The sequence below is a fragment of the Zingiber officinale genome, chromosome 1A (assembly GCF_018446385.1).
Source record: "Zingiber officinale cultivar Zhangliang chromosome 1A, Zo_v1.1, whole genome shotgun sequence".
NCBI classification, from domain to species: domain Eukaryota; kingdom Viridiplantae; phylum Streptophyta; class Magnoliopsida; order Zingiberales; family Zingiberaceae; genus Zingiber; species Zingiber officinale.
The window spans coordinates 92,626,843-92,643,574 of NC_055987.1; the positions used below are offsets into that span (position 1 = coordinate 92,626,843).

Below are 16,732 nucleotides of genomic sequence, written 5' to 3' on the forward strand. Positions count from 1 at the left end.
ACCGCCCCCTAGGACCTAGGGTTACCACCCCCTAGGACTTTCACCTTTGCCTAACCGCAGTTAGGACTTTCCTGAAACACTCATTCAACATGTTAGATAACAACAAGACTTAACTTTGAACCCTTTGCCATTATCAAAACTTGGGTTTGATCGTTGGATGCTTCTCGCACCAACAATACATGATCTTCTTCCTCCGCCTCTCTTCCTTTTAGTTGATCAGTGGTTGAGACTGTCGGATTATGAGCCATTGGTAGAGTAGCTCCAGTATGAGCTTGTTGTTGTTGTTGTTGTTGTTGTTGTTGTTGTTGTTGTTGTTGTTGTTGCTGTAGCGCCTTCTGGACGTGAGTGCTAATGAGGAAATCCAGATCTTCTCGACTAATAGTGAGTAGGTTCGATTTTCTAGCACCTTCCATATTGCAATCTCAGATTCAGGTGAAGTTCCCATAGACTGCGCCAAATTTGATCCTGTCTGAGAAGCTTGACAAAATGGAAAGTTGGGAGAAAAACCTCACCGCTGATGAAGAATAATACTTATGGAATACCGATCCGAGAAACCCAAAGCGGATCCAGGAGAATGAATCCATAGGACGCCCTCCTTATACTAAGATCCATAGAAGAAAAGGAAAGCTCCCATGAAAAATGCCAAGATCTGGAACTCCGATGACTTCCTGCGCACCAAAGAACCGCCAACACTATCGTTAGTGACCTAAGACCGGGGTGGGAATCCCTGGCTAGGCCCTCTGATGCTCAAGTTAGTGATCTCTCTTGGTGTGGAAAAGAAAGAAGGAAGAAAATGAACAGTCACCGAAATTAGGGTTTGTAATGTGGGTTGCTGGTATAAGCTTCAACCCCCTGGCCAACGGAGAGGATTCCCCTTTTTATACCACTTCATATAACCTCCGTAGTCATGAAGTGGACCCCGATTTGTTAGAGCTTGTTATGAGATGATGTAAGCCATGTACTTGCAGAAAATAACTTTTTAAGGAATCTTTTTTGTACCCCAGATGTACCTTCTTTGTCGTCTAGTGCCTATAGAAAAGTCTGGAAACATTCTTCCCGCTAAATTAGTAAACTTGTTATACAACCACATACTACAGATATATTTATAAATATTCTCGAAATATTTGTTACCCTGGCCGGTATTGACTTATATTTTCTTAAACATGTTATCCCGGCCGGTATTGACTTATACTTCCTTAAGCATGTTATCCCGACCGGTATTGACTTATACTTCCTTAAGCATGTTACTCCGACCGATATTGGTCTATATTTCCTTAAGTCTGTTATCCCGGCCGATATTAACTTGTATTTTCTTAAGCATGTTATCCCGACCGGTATTGGCTTATATTTCTTTAAGCATGTTATCCCAGCCGATATTGGCCTATATTTCCTTAAGTCTGTTATCCCGACCGGTATTGGCCTATATTTCCTTAAGCATGTTATCCCGGCCGATATTGGCTTATACTTCCTTAAGCATGTTATCTTGGCCAGTATTGGCCTATATTTTATTAAGCATGTTACCCCGGCCGATATTAGCCTATATTTCCTTAATCCTGTTATCCCGACCGATATTGACTTATATTTTCTTAAGCATGTTATCCCGACCGGTATTAGCTTATATTTCTTTAAGCATGTTATCCCGGCCAATATTGGCCTCTATTTCCTTAAGTCTGTTATCCCGACCGGTATTGGCCTATATTTCCTTAAGCATGTTATCCTGGCCGGTATTGGCTTATATTTTCTTAAGCGTGTTACCCCACCCGGTATTCATACCTGCCTGATTCTGCTATCTTTTTTCCCCTTTTCACTGGGAACCTACTAAACCTAACCCATATCACCAAGAGAAATAAACAATAAACAGATCAGATATTTATAAATCCTTGATGTTGGAATCCATCTAGAATGAATGCATGCTTGGAGCCCGTCCAAGGGCTCGAGGGCTTAGACCAGACCTGATTGCTCAGGGATTAAGAATTTATAGACATGAGAACATGCTTACTTGTATTTGAGTTTAAAGTCGTCACTCGACTATATAGAGTTTAACGTCGCAGTTTGACTGTATATAATTTAAAGTTGTACTTCAACTATATAGAGTTTAAAGTCATCATTCGACTGTATAGAGTTTAAAGTCATCATTCGATTGTATAGAGTTTAAAGTCGTTATTCGACCTTATAGAGTTTAAAGTCATCATTCGATTGTGTAGAGTTTAAAGTTACAGTTTGACTGTATAGAGTTCAAAGTCATCATTCGACTGTATAGAGTTTAAAGTCATCATTCGACCATATAGAGTTTAAAGTCGTCATTTGACAATATAGAGTTTAAAGTTGCAGTTCGACTCCATAGAGTTTAAAGTCACAGTTCAACTATATAGAGTTTAAAGCCACAGTTCGACTGTATAGAGTTTAAAGTCATAGTTTGACTGTATAAAGTTTAAAGTCATCATTTGACTGTATAGAGTTTAAAGTCGTAGTTTGACTGTATAAAGTTAAAAGCTGTCATTTGACTATATAGAGTTTAAAGTCGTCATTCGACTATATAGCACAGACCTGATTACTCAGGATGCTAAATAGATTTTTCATATGAATTCATCTACACTTTCATTAAGTATATAAAAGATTAAATAAAATACAAGAATAGGTTACAGGCATACTTGTCAAACTCTATAAGGCTGGAGATGGTTGGTGCTCCAAGATCGCTTTAGGGTTCTTCTTTCTGCATCTTGGAGATAATAAGAGCCTAAGGCGAGCTTCTGTATCACCTTATAGAGTCCTCCCCACTGTGGCTCCAATTTATTAATATCTCCGACCGGCTTGATGCATTTCCAGATCAGATCGCCCGCCTGAAAAAATCTAGGAATAACTCTTCTATTATAATTTTGCCTTCGCGATATGATATAAGTCGAGTTGCCACCTTGTCCCACACTTCTTCTATTAAGTCAAGTTCCATGAGACATTGGTCAGCATTATCCTCGTCATATAAGCGTCTTCGATTAGATTCCATGCTAATTTCGACCGGACCACTGCTTTACCGTCGTAAACCAGGTGGAAAGGAGTGATGCTTGTCGATTCTCAAGGAGTTGTACAATATGTCCATAAGACACTAGATAATTCGTCCACCCAACTGCCTCCAACATGATCTAATTTAGTCTTAATCCCTCTGATAATCTCTCTGTTTGTTACTTCAACTTGACCATTGCTCTATGGATAAGCCATAGAAGTGAGGGCCTGTATGATACCATATCCCAAACACCATTCTTGAATTCTTCTGCCTTGGAACTGTCTTCCATTATCGGAAATCAGCTTACATGGAATACCAAATCTGCAAATAATATGTTTCCATAAGAATTTAATAACCATTTACCCAGTTATTTTGGCTAAGGGCTTGGCTTCCACCCATTTTAAAAAATAATCCACAGCCACCAGTAAAAATCTCTTCTGAGCAGGTGCTAAAGGAAAAGACCCTACTATGTCCATACCCCATTGATCAAACGGGAAAGAAATAATAGAGGTTTTAAGCAACTCTGTAGGATGATGTGGTATATTCTGATGCTTTTGACAAGATAAATAAGTCCTTGCTAGTTGAGCAACATTAGTCTGTAAAGTAGGCTAAAAATACCTTGCGAATAATATTCTACGAGCAAGAGACTGACCTTCCACATGATTACCACAAGAATCTTGATGTGCTTCCTATAAAATGTACTTGAGTAAAGGACAGGAGAAGACTCTTTTATAAAGCTGATCTCCAATAATAGTGAACTGGTCAACCTTTTTCTTAAGCATACGTGCTTGTTCCCCATCAATTGGTAAAGTACCTTGTTGTAAGAATAAGATGATTGGAGTTCTCCAGTCACTTTGTAGCTCCAGATTGGCCTGCCTCTCAATGCAAGTTACTAATAATGTTTGCTCAACAAGCTTATCCAAACTCTAAAGAATTATGGTAGAAGCTAATTTAGCTAACTCATCTGTTGTTTAATTGCCTGAATGAGGAATCTTCTGTATGATTACTTCCTTAAGCTCAGCCTTCAACTTATCAAATGCCTTTGCATATAACTTGAGCCTCTCATTATTGATCTCAAAATTGCATGACAGTTGTTGGGTCACCAACTGAGAATCTGAATAGATTAAAACACAGGCAGCTCCCATGTGTCGTGCAGATTGCAATCTAACTATTAATGCCTCATATTCTGCTTCATTATTGATAGTTTGATAATTCAACCGGATAGATAATTGTATTTGATTTTCCCAAAAAGATATAACAAGAATGTCTATCTCACTACCCTATCGGGTAGAGGATCCATTAACATATATCTTTCAAGTTTCCTTAGTTTCAGGACCTTATACTTTTGTTATGAAATCGGCTAAGACTTGAGCTTTGATGGTTGTTCGAGGTTGGTATTGTATATCATATTCACTGAGCTCGATTTTCCATTTGATCAATCTTCTAGATGCCTCAGGGTTGATGAGCACTCGACCCAAAGTGCTGTTAGTTAATACAATGATTGAATGCGATAAAAAATAAGGACACAACCTTCGAGCAGCTAAAACCAATCCATATGCTAATTTCTCGAGTGCGGTGTAATGACACTCTGCTCCTTTTAATAAATGACTCAAAAAGTATACAAGTTGTTGCTCTTTTCCCTCCTGCCTCACCAACACTAAACCAAGAGCATGTTCATTAGCTGATAAATAAACTGACAAAGTTTCACCCACTATTGGTTTAACTAATATGGGTAGAGCAGCCAAATAATTCTTCAGCTCCTTGAACGCCTTATCGTAAACAGCATCTCATTGAAACTTGGTTGCTCGATGAAGTATCTTAAAGAAGGGTAGACTTCGATCAGTCGATCGAGAGATGAAGCGAGATAGAGTAGTGATTCGGCCAGTCAATCTTTGTGCCTCCTTCAGATTGCGTAGGGGAGACATGTTTTATGGAGCTTGTACTTTGCTGGAGTTGACTTCGATCCCTCGCTCGATGACTATATAGCATAGAAATCTTCCACTTTTAGCTTCGAACAAACATTTGCAGGGGTTGAGCTTGAGCTCATACTACCTCAAAGTTTTGCAGGTTTCTTCTATGTCCACGCACAAGTCTATAGTTCTGAGAAATTTGATAAGAATATCATCCATGCAGACTTCCATATTTTGCTCGATTTACTTTTGAAAGACCTTGTTCATAAGTCGTTGATAGGTAGTACTTGCATTTTTTAATCCAAACAGCATGACATTATAACAATAAGTTCTCTCGACAGTTATAAAGCTGACCTTTTCTTGGTCTTCCTTGGCGAGCGACACTTGGTGATATCCTTGATAAGCATCCAACATACAAATGAATTCGTAGCTGGAAGTAGAATCAACCACTTGATCGATGCAGGGTAAAGGATAATAGTCTTTCGAACAGGCTTTGTTGAGATCCCTGAAGTCAATGCAGACCCACCACTTGTTTCTGGGTTTGGAGACTAAGACAACATTGGCCAACCAGCTCGGGAACTGCACCTCCTAGATATAGCCTGCCTCCAATAATTTGTCCATCTTGTTTTTGATAATTTTATTCTGGTCAGCCCCGAAATCTTGCTTCCTTTGCTTAACTGGGCGTGCGTTAGGATAAACATGCAGTACATGCCCCATGACTGTTGGTGATACGTCCATTACTTCTTTGGGTGCCTATATAAACACATCACTGTTGCGTGTTAGACATTCCACTAGCTCGACCTTAAGCTTTGGAGCCAGGTTGATTGTTATCTGAGTAATGGCTTCTAGACAACCAGGTTGAATCTGGATTTCTTTTTTTCTTCATATACCAAAACAGGCGACTTTTCTTGAATTATATTAACTTCCATCCTCTACATTTTTTGAGTTGCACTAGTCACTATCTCCACATAACACTTGTATGCTATGAGTTGATCCCCCTTGACTTCCCTCACTTGGTTATCCACAGGAAATTTTATTTTTTGGTAGAAGGTTGAGGCAATAACCCGAAATTCATTTAGGGTTGGTCAGCCCAAAATGACGTTGTAAGCAGAGGGTGCGTCCACAACTATAAAGATTGATCAGTGCGTTCTCATCAGGAGCTCCTTCCCTAAAGATATGAGCAACTTTATTTGATCGAGCGATCAAAATTCATTACTAGTGAACTCGTACAACAGAGTCACCATGGGCTAAAGTTCACTCGGGTCTATTTGTAGCTGCTTGAACTCTGTTTGAAGATAATTTTAACGGACCTGTCTATATCAATAAAAGTGCGAGAAATATTATAATTAACTATAACAGCCTTTATTATAAAAGCATTATCATTGGAGACCTCCACCCCCTCTAAATCTCTAGGCCTGAAGCTAATCTTGGGACCTTGTGCCTTCTCTTAGCTGCAGCCAACGTCATGGATTTCTAGCCTACGGGCATGCAACTTGCTCGCTCGGTTGGAATCCCCATTAGTTGGCCCTCTAGTGATTATGCCAATATTGCCCCGAGAGGCATTGCTATGAATCTCCTCTTGCCAAGTCAAAGGTTGTTCTTGTTAAACTTGGGTGGATGCTTGAGTTTGCTCGGCCTGGGGCTGAAGTGCCACCTACTATGACTCAATCACTCGGTACTCAATCCTAAGTGGGCTATTTTATCGCTAATACGATTGGAGATTTAGAGATGGAGAACGCCAATGGTATCTAGGGTTGTTATTTCGTTGATTCAGCAGAGTGTAATAGTCCTCAGTGTTGTAAGTGGGCATTCGATGGTATGTGTACCACTTTCATGGTGCATCTTAAGGAGCTTCCACATGTTGCATGGCTTGAGGACATGGTTTTTTATGGCAAATTTGAGGACCCACTCGAGGTCCTCTTGGTGGGGGAGTAGGTTGTGCTGGTTGATCGACCGCTGGGGCAGGAGCAGGTGTAGTGACTTCCTTCTTCCAAGCAGCCTGTGCTTCTTCGGCATTGATGAATTCAGTTGTCTGGTTGATCAGCAGGTCAAAGTTTGTCAGAGTTCTCCTAGGCAGATCGTGGAAAAAATCATTATCGGTGAGTCCCTGAGAAAAAGCGCACACTAAAATCTCAGTGGTGGCTGTAGGGACATCCATAGCCACCTGATTAAACCTCTTAATGTATGCTCAGAGTGTCTCTTTGGGCTTTTATTTGAGCGAACAGAGGCTCCAAGGGGTTTTGCAGTAGCATCGGTTACTAGAGAAGTAGTTGAGAAATACTTTACAGAAGTCCTTAAAGTGGCGAATGGAGTTGTCTGACAGTCGTTTAAACCATCACTGGGCTGCCCCGCCAATTGTGATAAGGAGTATTCGATATTTCACACCATCTGTAAATTGTTAGAGAAGGGCGACATTCTCAAATTTGAGGAGATGATCCTCTAGGTCAGATGTCCCTAAATACTCTCCTTTTGTTCAAACTTTGATAGTGCTTTGGTAATGGATCCTCTAGTACCTGTTGGGAGAACGGGGTGACGATTTGGTCAGGAGAACTATCGCTTTTCCTTTGCACCTATCTCAGACAGGTACTTCTTCTGAAGATTCATGGAGTACTCCTTAGCTCAATTGCTCATGTGGTGTGTGGAAGAGTGCTCGGGGGCACCGAATTGGTGAAAGAGGCGTAGGAAGCAAACGAGCAAGACCTTCCTCTAGAACTCCTCTTTCCCTCTGATGTGCTATTGTCGATGTCGTGGGATTTGGTGGTGGTCGTGTACCTCCGGTAGTTGCTTGTCGTTACTGTAATGCTTTTTGCACTCGAGCCTCAGCAATCATCTCGAATTCCTCAGGCATTAAAGCAACAGTTGTGAGTTTTCAACATCTTCCATCTCGAAGTTTCAGATTCGGATGAAGATTCTCACAAATGGCACCAAATTTGATCCTGTATGAAGGCTAAGGAGATGGTGCGCTGGCTCAGGAGGATAGTCTATTGGATGGCAGAAGACTTCTTTAACTGGTGATGGAGCTCCTCATCAATCCTACGCACAATCCGAAATCCTACAAAGTGTTAGTAACCAAAGACCAGAGAACGGGTCTCTAACAAGGCCCTACGATGCTTAAGTCAGTACGTTTTTTGACGAGTGAGCGAAGAAGAACAATAGAGGATATGCGAGAGAGTAAGGTTTATATGATGCTCCTTGCATAGAGTTTGTTAGATGATAAAAAAAATACAATCTGGGTATTTCATAATGATAATCCGAGGAATCTTTTTTCTACCCACAGATATATCTCTTTTGTCGTTTATGCTTCATGCCATTATTGAGGCGGTTAAGATAAAATGCTGTCGTGATTAACTGGCTTATGAGAGACATAATAACCTTCGAAGAAGTCTTCAAAGAAATATTCCCCGATAAGTTTTGGTAAGTTGTTATAATGGTGTTTGCTATTTGTCTGCTGAATATATCTCGGCCTATCCATAAGGTCGGCCGCATTACTTGCTATTGTATCAATCTGCTCTGTCATATGTTAAATACTGCCAAGATCTGTTCAGATAGTGTTGTGCAAAGAGAGGGCAATACCTCTCAACCTTTCTGAACCGCGGAAGAAGAGGAAGAGAGAAAAGAGATCGCGCGGAACAACAAGACAAAGACGCACAAAAGAGAGCAAACACCAGGAAGGAGAAGAAGAAGAGAAAGAAAAAGAGTTACCGTGGTTCGGCGACTTGCCTACTCCACAAAACGGCCGAAGCTTTATTAGAATTCTCTTCTACACAAGAGAATCACATCTAATGATTCTTTTGTTGTCTGATCTACAATGGGTTTACAATGATCCCTATAAATACTGCTAAACCCCCAGACCCGGTAAAATCGTAACAGAATTTGTTATGAAAAACATAACAAAATTCTGTTATATAAAATCTTAACAGAATTTTATTACGAAAAATCTTAACAGATTTTTCTTCCATGATATCCCTTCATCCAAATATGAGTCACTCGTCAACAATCTCCACCTTGGCGAATATTCACCCCTTCGAAGAATACGAATATCTGGACAAAACTCCATTTGGATCTCTGGGTCTGGGCTTCCTTCCTCTAGCATCTAGAGATATGGATCAAGTTCAAGCAATGCTTAAACTTCTCTGTGGTCACTGGCTTTGTCAGCATATCTGCAGCATTGTCTGTAGTGTGAACCTTCTCAAGTTGAATTTCCCCAGAAGCAATCAACTCTCTGATCTTGTGAAACCTCACATCAATGTGTTTGGTTCTCGCATGATACACCTGATTCTTCGCCAAATAGATAGCACTCTGACTATCGCATAACAACTTGACTCCACCTTGCTGAACACTCAGTTCTCTGACCAACCCTGTAAGCCATAAAGCTTCCTTCGCTGCTTCAGCTGCTGCCATGTACTCGGATTCCGTAGTAGACAATGCAACAATAGATTGTATCATAGATTTCCAACAAATAGGTCCTCCTGCCACAGTGAATACGTATCCTGTAGTAGACCTCCTGTTATCTAAATCTCCTGCATAGTATGCATCTACGTACCCAGCAACTAAAGGATCTTCCGGTTGTCTACTGAACATGATGCCATAATTAGTTGTATTTCTCAAGTATCTGAAAATCCATTTCACTGCATCCCAATGTGGTCGACCAGGATTTGAGAGAAACTTGCTTACCATACTAACTGCTTGCGCCAAATCTGGTCTCGTGCAAACCATGGCATACATCAGACAACCAACTGCACTGGCATAAGGAACCTTTGACATCTCTTGGATCTCGTCATCCGTCTTTGGACACTGTGTACTGGATAACTTGAAGTGATGCGCCAAGCACGCTCACCGACTTTGCATTCTTCATGTTGAACCTATCCAACACCTTCTCCACATAGCTACGTTGAGACAACCATAATCTCCCTGCAACTCTATTCCTGTGAATCTCCATCCCAAGAATCTTCTTGGCCCCTCCCAAATCGTTCAGTTCAAATTCCTTGCTCATGAGCCTCTTCAATTTGTCAACCTCTCATCTTCTTCGCAACAATGAGCATGTCATCTACGTATAGTAGTAAGAAAATCAGTGATTCATCTTCAAGGCCCTTCACATATATGCAGCAGTCATACTCGCATCTCCTATATCCGTTTTGAATCATGTATGAATCAAAACATTTGTACCATTGCCTAGGAGATTGTTTCAGTCCATAAAGCGATTTCTTCAACTTACAAACCAACTGCTCTTGTCCGGACTGACTAAATCCCTCAGGTTGTGACATAAAAATCTGCTCCTCCAAATTTCCATGAAGAAATGCCGTCTTCACATCCATTTGCTCCAAATACAAATCGTGATGTGCCACCAAAGCCAATACCGCTCTAATTGACGTATGTCTTACCACTGGAGAGAAAATTTCTTCATAGTCAATCCCCTTTCTTTGTGAATACCCCTTTGCTACCAACCGAGCCTTAAACTTCACTTCTTCTCCCTCTGACATTGCTTCTTTCTTCTTGAATATCCACTTGCACCCTATAGCTTTCTCTCCTTCAGGAAGTTCCACTAGATCCCACGTTTGGTTCTTATGCAACGACTCCATCTCCTCTGCCATAGCACCCGTCCACCTGTCCTTTTCAGAGCTATGTATTGCCTCCTGAAAAGATGTAGGGTCTCCGCTACTAGTGGTAAGTGCATAAGATACCAAGTCTTCGAATCCGTATCTAGTGGGTGGTTTTACGACTCGTCTCATTCTACCACTAGCTATAGTGCGATGCTCCATGTGCTCTGAGCTAGAATCATCGAAGTCATGAGTCTCTAGCTCCACCTGCACAATATCTTTCTCTTTGTTGCTTTGTGGTGTTTCCTTTCCTTCTTCCTGAGTACGTTGTAACATAGCTTTCTCGTCAAACACCACATCTCTGCTGATCACCACCTTGTTTGCCTTAGGATCCCAAAGCTTGAAGCCTTTAACTCCTTTCTGATAGCCCAGAAAAATGCATTGCTTTGACTTTGTATCCAGCTTTGATCTTTCCTCACTAGATATGTGCATATAGGCTGGACATCCAAAAACTCGAAGATGAGAGTATTCTATTTGATTCCCTGTCCATACTTCCTCTGATACTTTGTCTTCTAGTGCTGCCCTTGGTGATCTATTAATGAGATAACATGCGATATTAACTGCTTCCGCCCAGAAATTCTTTGCAAGCCTTGCATTCAGCCTGAGACATCTTGCCTTCTCAATGATTGTCCTGTTCAACCTTTCCGCTACCCCATTCTGCTGAGGTGTCCTGCGAACCGAGAAGTGCCTCATTATCCCATGCTGCTCACAGAATTCCTGAAACTTTGAATCTGTGTACTCAGTCCCATTATCTGACCTAAGGCATTTGATCTTCCTTCCGGTCTGGTTCTCTACTTCAGTTTTCCACAATTTAAACTTTGCAAAAGTTTCTGACTTGTGACGCATAAAGTATACCCATACCTTTCGTGAGAAATCATCAGTAAAACTCACAAAATACAAGTGCCCTCCACGTGATGCTACACTGGTCGGTCCCCAGAGATCCGTATGTACGTAGTCCAGAATCCCCTCCGTCTTGTTTGTTGCCGTCTTAAATTGCACTTTGCTCTGTTTCCCAAGAACACAGAATTTGCAGAATTCAAGCTTGCACGTTTTGACACCCTTCAACAAATCTCTCTTGTGAAGTTCTAGCATCCCATGTTCACCCATATGCCCTAGCCGCATATGCCACAAGACAGTACTATCTGATTCAGACTCCACCGAGGCGACTCCACCTACAACTGTAGTCCCTATCAACTTGTAGATGTTTCCTGCTACCTTTTGTCATTTCATTACCGTCAGAGCTCCCTTGCTGACTCTCATCACCCCGCTCACTGATTTATAATTACAACCAATACCATCCAGTGTGCCTAGTGAGATCAAGTTCTTCCTTAGCTTTGGTATATATCTGGCATCACATAAAGTTCTGATCACACCATCAAACATCTTGATTCTGACATTCCCTATGCCGATAACCTTGCATGATGCATCGTTTCCCATCAACACTGAACCAGAATCCACTGCCCTATAGGTGTCAAACCAATCCTTGTTTGGAGTCATGTGATATGAACATGCAGAGTCTAAAATCCATGCATCCGTCAGCTGCTCCGAACTTGACATAACTGATAGCATATCTCCATCACCGCTTTCTGAATTTTCTTCTTCAACTATGTTTGCAGACTTTGCCGAACTACTTTTGTTCTCTGCAACATATTTCTTTATCTCTGGACAATTTCTCTTGATATGACCTTTACCTCCACATTTGTAGCACGTGATCACCTTCTTCCTTCTCGACTTAGAACGAGTCTTGTTGTTGTTGTCATATCCATGTCGAGATTTGCTCCTACCACGCTCTTGGTTGCTATTTACCACAAGTCCTTCTCCTTGAGAAATTTCATCGCTTGTTTTCTTCCTTTGGTGAAAACCTAGCAACGCACTTGTGATCTCCTCCAATTTGAGAGTTTCCTTACCCCACATCAAAGTAGTAACCAAATTCTCGTACGTAGGAGATGAAGGTAGAGAATTCAACAACATCAGCGCCTTGTCTTCGTCTTCGATCTTCACATCAATCCGCTTCAGATCACTTACAATCTAGTTGAATACATTGATGTGCTGGCTCAGATCGGTTCCTTCTGTCATCTTCAGCCCGAATAATTTCTGCTTGAGATACAGCTTGTTTGTCAATGATTTTGACATGTACCGGCTTTCCAGCTTTTGCCAAACTGTCACCGGTGACTCCTCGTCCATGACATGGTACATCACGTCATCCGTAAGACAAAGCCTGATTATTGCCTTCGCCTGAAGTTCTTCCCAATCTGATTTCTCCATGCTTTCCGGTTTTCTTTCTCCTAGCGCCTTCACCATGCCTTGTTGCACCAACAAGTCCTTGACCCTTCTCTGCCATAATCCAAAGTTTCCGGTTCCGTCAAACTTCACCATATCAAACTTCGCAGAAGTCGTCCCCGACATGTTGAAGAAATCTGCCAAAAACCTGGAGCTCTGATACCAATTGTTGTGCAAAGAGAGGGCAATACCTCTCAACCTTTCTGAACCGCGGAAGAAGAGGAAGAGAGAAAAGAGATCGCGTGGAACAACAAGACAAAGACGCACAAAAGAGAGCAAACACCAGGAAGGAGAAGAAGAAGAGAAAGAAAAAGAGTTACCGTGGTTCGGCGACTTGCCTACTCCACAAAACGGCCGAAGCTTTATTAGAATTCTCTTCTACACAAGAGAATCACATCTAATGATTCTTGTGTTGTCTGATCTACAATGGGTTTACAATGATCCCTATAAATACTGCTAAACCCCCAGACCCGGTAAAATCGTAACAGAATTTGTTATGAAAAACATAACAAAATTCTGTTATATAAAATCTTAACAGAATTTTATTACGAAAAATCTTAACAGATTTTTCTTCTATGATATCCCTTCATCCAAATATGAGCCACTCGTCAACAGATAGTAATATATTACCCACAGTATGTCAAAAATCCATTCAAGGAGTTATATGAAAAATCATATATGTTAGAGCTTTATTTTAGGGAAAATATGACATCAAGTAACTTAAACCTGGTTGACGTTTGGTTGGCCGACCATATATGCAGAGTTTCCTAAAGATACTTGTCTTTAAGCCCGTCTAGTTTTTGCCCGATCAAGCGTACACCTAGAGTCTTATGTTCGACTTATTTGATATAAAGAGACTTATAAGGCTAAGTGTCTTTAAGCCTATCCAGTCTTTGCCCGGCCAGGTGTAAATAGAGTCTTATGTTCGACCGACCTTTATTTGACTGATCGAGTATAAAGAGGCTTATAAGGCTAAGTGTCTTTAAGACCGTCCAATCTTTGCCTGGTTGGACGTATGCCTAGAGTCTTATGTTTGACCGACCTTTATCCAGCCAACCTAGTATAAAGAGGCTTATGAGGTTAAGTGTCTTTAAGCTCGTCCGATTTTTACCTGACTTTATATCCGACCGAGTTTGTAACCGGTCGATCTTATCCGAGCATCCTGCTTAGGATCATGCATGCAGGACTCGAGAACTTTGAGACTGGGTGATCAATAGAACCAAGTACAGAATATTCCTTTATCCTGATTTTGATCGTCACATCACTTTAATTTTAACCTCCATATCACCTTCGAAATTTTGCTCGATATAATATCTATATCAATAAATATTAGGGTTGCTTTGGAAATCTTTTAAACCATAAGCATACAAGATGACGAGGTAACTTTTTAGCAACCATCTTTCCGCTGTAAAATTGAGGGTGGAAGTTCAATTGTCTTTCGCTATAAAATCGATGGCAGACCGACGGTGGAAGTTCAATTGTCTTTCGCTGTAAAATTGATGGCGGGCCTACGGCGGAAGTTTAATTGTCTTCCTAAAATCGACGACGGAAGTTCAAGGAAAGACAAGAAGAACGATGGAGGCGTTTTTCTTTCAAATGACAACCCTGTGAAAAATGGAGAATCTCAAACCGGCGATGGCAAGGCTACAGTGGTGATTTGAAATAGAGAGGAGAATTTTTTTCTCTCTCAAATGAAACCAATTTCTTCAATGTGAAAAATGACCGAGATCTAAAAATAAAAAAATTACTGTAATCTTGAACGGGTGGCGGCGGATCAAAACAGCGGAGAGAATTTTTATCCCTTTTTTATTGTGAAAATTGACCATCCGAAATTCCAAAACCAAAACAATCATCGTCCGAAAAAAAATGTCAACCATGGAAAAAGAGGTGACACGTGTCGATCCCTTGGTGGGTTCAGGCACTACCCTTACGGAGAAGATCGAACAAACCCCTTAGGGCCCTGATCAGGGTGGTGGATAAACCGAATAACTATCTGTCTCAAAAGCTGATGAAGTTGAGGGATAAAATAAATTATGATAGGTGAATGGATAAACTAGATTGTTTCTTCAGTCTCAACTAGATTGCTTTCTCAACTGAATTGCTTTAATTATCAACCCTACTTAGATCAACCTAACTAACCGATTTGTTTAGCTCAGCTTGACCAATATGCCTATCGCTTGTTCTTCCAGTCCAACCTGCACAGATTTATTCAAATTATCAAGTCTATCTAATCTAATTGACAAAGTCAATTTGCTGGAGCTAATTGACTCACTCAACTTATTTAGACTTCTTGACCACTCTACAGAATCCATCCAATAAATTAAGATTGATGGTCACGAGTTCAACTTGGAGCTTCATAATGAGCTCTAATAATTGTGATTATTGCACTCGCTCATGAGGTGTGATAATATTTTAAAGTTGGAGTAGATATTATTTCTAAACGAATTAGAGTAGACGGATATATTTTGATGAAGACGGATACATTTTTCAATTTTTTTCCTAAATATTGTTCTGAATAAATAATAATAATAATAATAATTCATTTGATTCCCCATTATTATGTGAATTAATATATCAAATCTAATTATCTATTTTGTTATCCATGTTTTTTTAAAGAGACTGTACTATCTATTTTTTAATTAAAAAAACTAATCATGAAAGCTAAACTACAAATCTAAATATCCATGATCTGTAATTTTACTTTTGAAATAACAATTTTGCAAATTAATCACGATCGCAAACCAACTAATAAATCATTAAACAAAAAAAGATATTTTAAATGGGTGCTGACTAAGCCCGTTCACATTGGGCAACGTCTCGGCCCACCACCGGCCGGTACGGAAGAAGCGGTGACTGCCGAGCAACGCCGCACTCCTCCGGCTCTCCGTTCCGATTCCTTTTCCTCCTTTCCCTCCGTAACTTCCTCCACCACCGCCGCCGCCACCGCTACCGCCACCGCCGACTCCAGGAGCACGATCTTCTCCCTACCAGCACTGTGGCTCCGCCCGGTGAACAGCTCGCGGAGTCGCCACCACATAGAGGATCCGGTTGATCCGCTCTTCTTTCCCCTGCGCGAGTGCGAGGGTGATGGCGCCGGAGCCCACACGCAGTAAGTCCCCTCCGGGATTCCATCCAGCTCGTCCACTCCTGCAGAGGAGGACAACGAAGAGGAGGCAGAGGATGCCCTGCTTGAATCCTCCTCTCGCTCCTCGATGAAGAGCCTCCGGAGGGTTCCACGCACCTTCGTAGTCTTTTCCTCCACCGCCGGCGCCTCGAGGAGCAGACCACTGCCGAAGACGGGATAGATGGTCCGAATCTGACCATTGGAAAACAGCTCGTTGGCCGTGATTTCCGGCCCAGCCTCCGGGTCTTTGGTCACGAACGCAAATTCGAATTCCTCCTCGTCGCCATCGTTGCCGCTTCTGCCGCAAGAATCGTCGGCCATGACGTAGGGCTCGCCGGAGGTGTGGGATGATGGCGTGCTGCTATTCTCTTCCCTTTCTCCATTCATTGTTCCTCTTCTTCTTCTTGTGAGTCTTGTTTACGCTGCGCGTGAGTTGAAGTAGGTTGCTGTCGTTGCTTATAGAAGCTTTTCAACTATGTGCAATTTGCAGCGGTGGCTTACAGATTGAGATCGGGTCGACAGTGACAGCCAAGGGATGGAAATTAGAGAAACCAATGGAAGGTGATACAGGATTTTAATTCTGTGGGTAACTGGCGACCTTTGACCCCAGAACCTTAGCTGCAAGAATCAGGCACCTCTCCAGCTGATCCAGCCCGTGGAGGTTAATAGACAGCATGACGTGGTGGTCATAAATAAGAAGGGTAGTCATGATCGGGAGGTGTCTTTGATATTTTCCATGCCACATAATCAATCCATTTTCAGCCCGTATAAGTACAGGTCAGATTTTCAGAACTTAATCTCTCACTACTTTAAGTACAATTCT

At 41.4% G+C, this 16,732-nt stretch overlaps 1 protein-coding gene across 1 annotated transcript; it reads right to left on the reverse strand.

The window, feature by feature from the left end:
* Positions 1–15,574: 15,574 nt before the first annotated feature.
* Positions 15,575–16,349, reverse strand: LOC122006761. The gene has a single exon (XM_042562378.1). The coding sequence runs from the start codon at positions 16,294–16,296 to the stop codon at positions 15,586–15,588; it is 711 nt and encodes a 236-aa protein (XP_042418312.1). The 5' UTR covers positions 16,297–16,349; the 3' UTR covers positions 15,575–15,585.
* Positions 16,350–16,732: the final 383 nt, after the last annotated feature.

Bases quoted from the DNA above. Each gene is read 5' to 3' on its own strand.
- LOC122006761 (XM_042562378.1), bottom strand. From the start codon at position 16,296: ATGAATGGAGAAAGGGAAGAGAATAGCAGCACGCCATCATCCCACACC.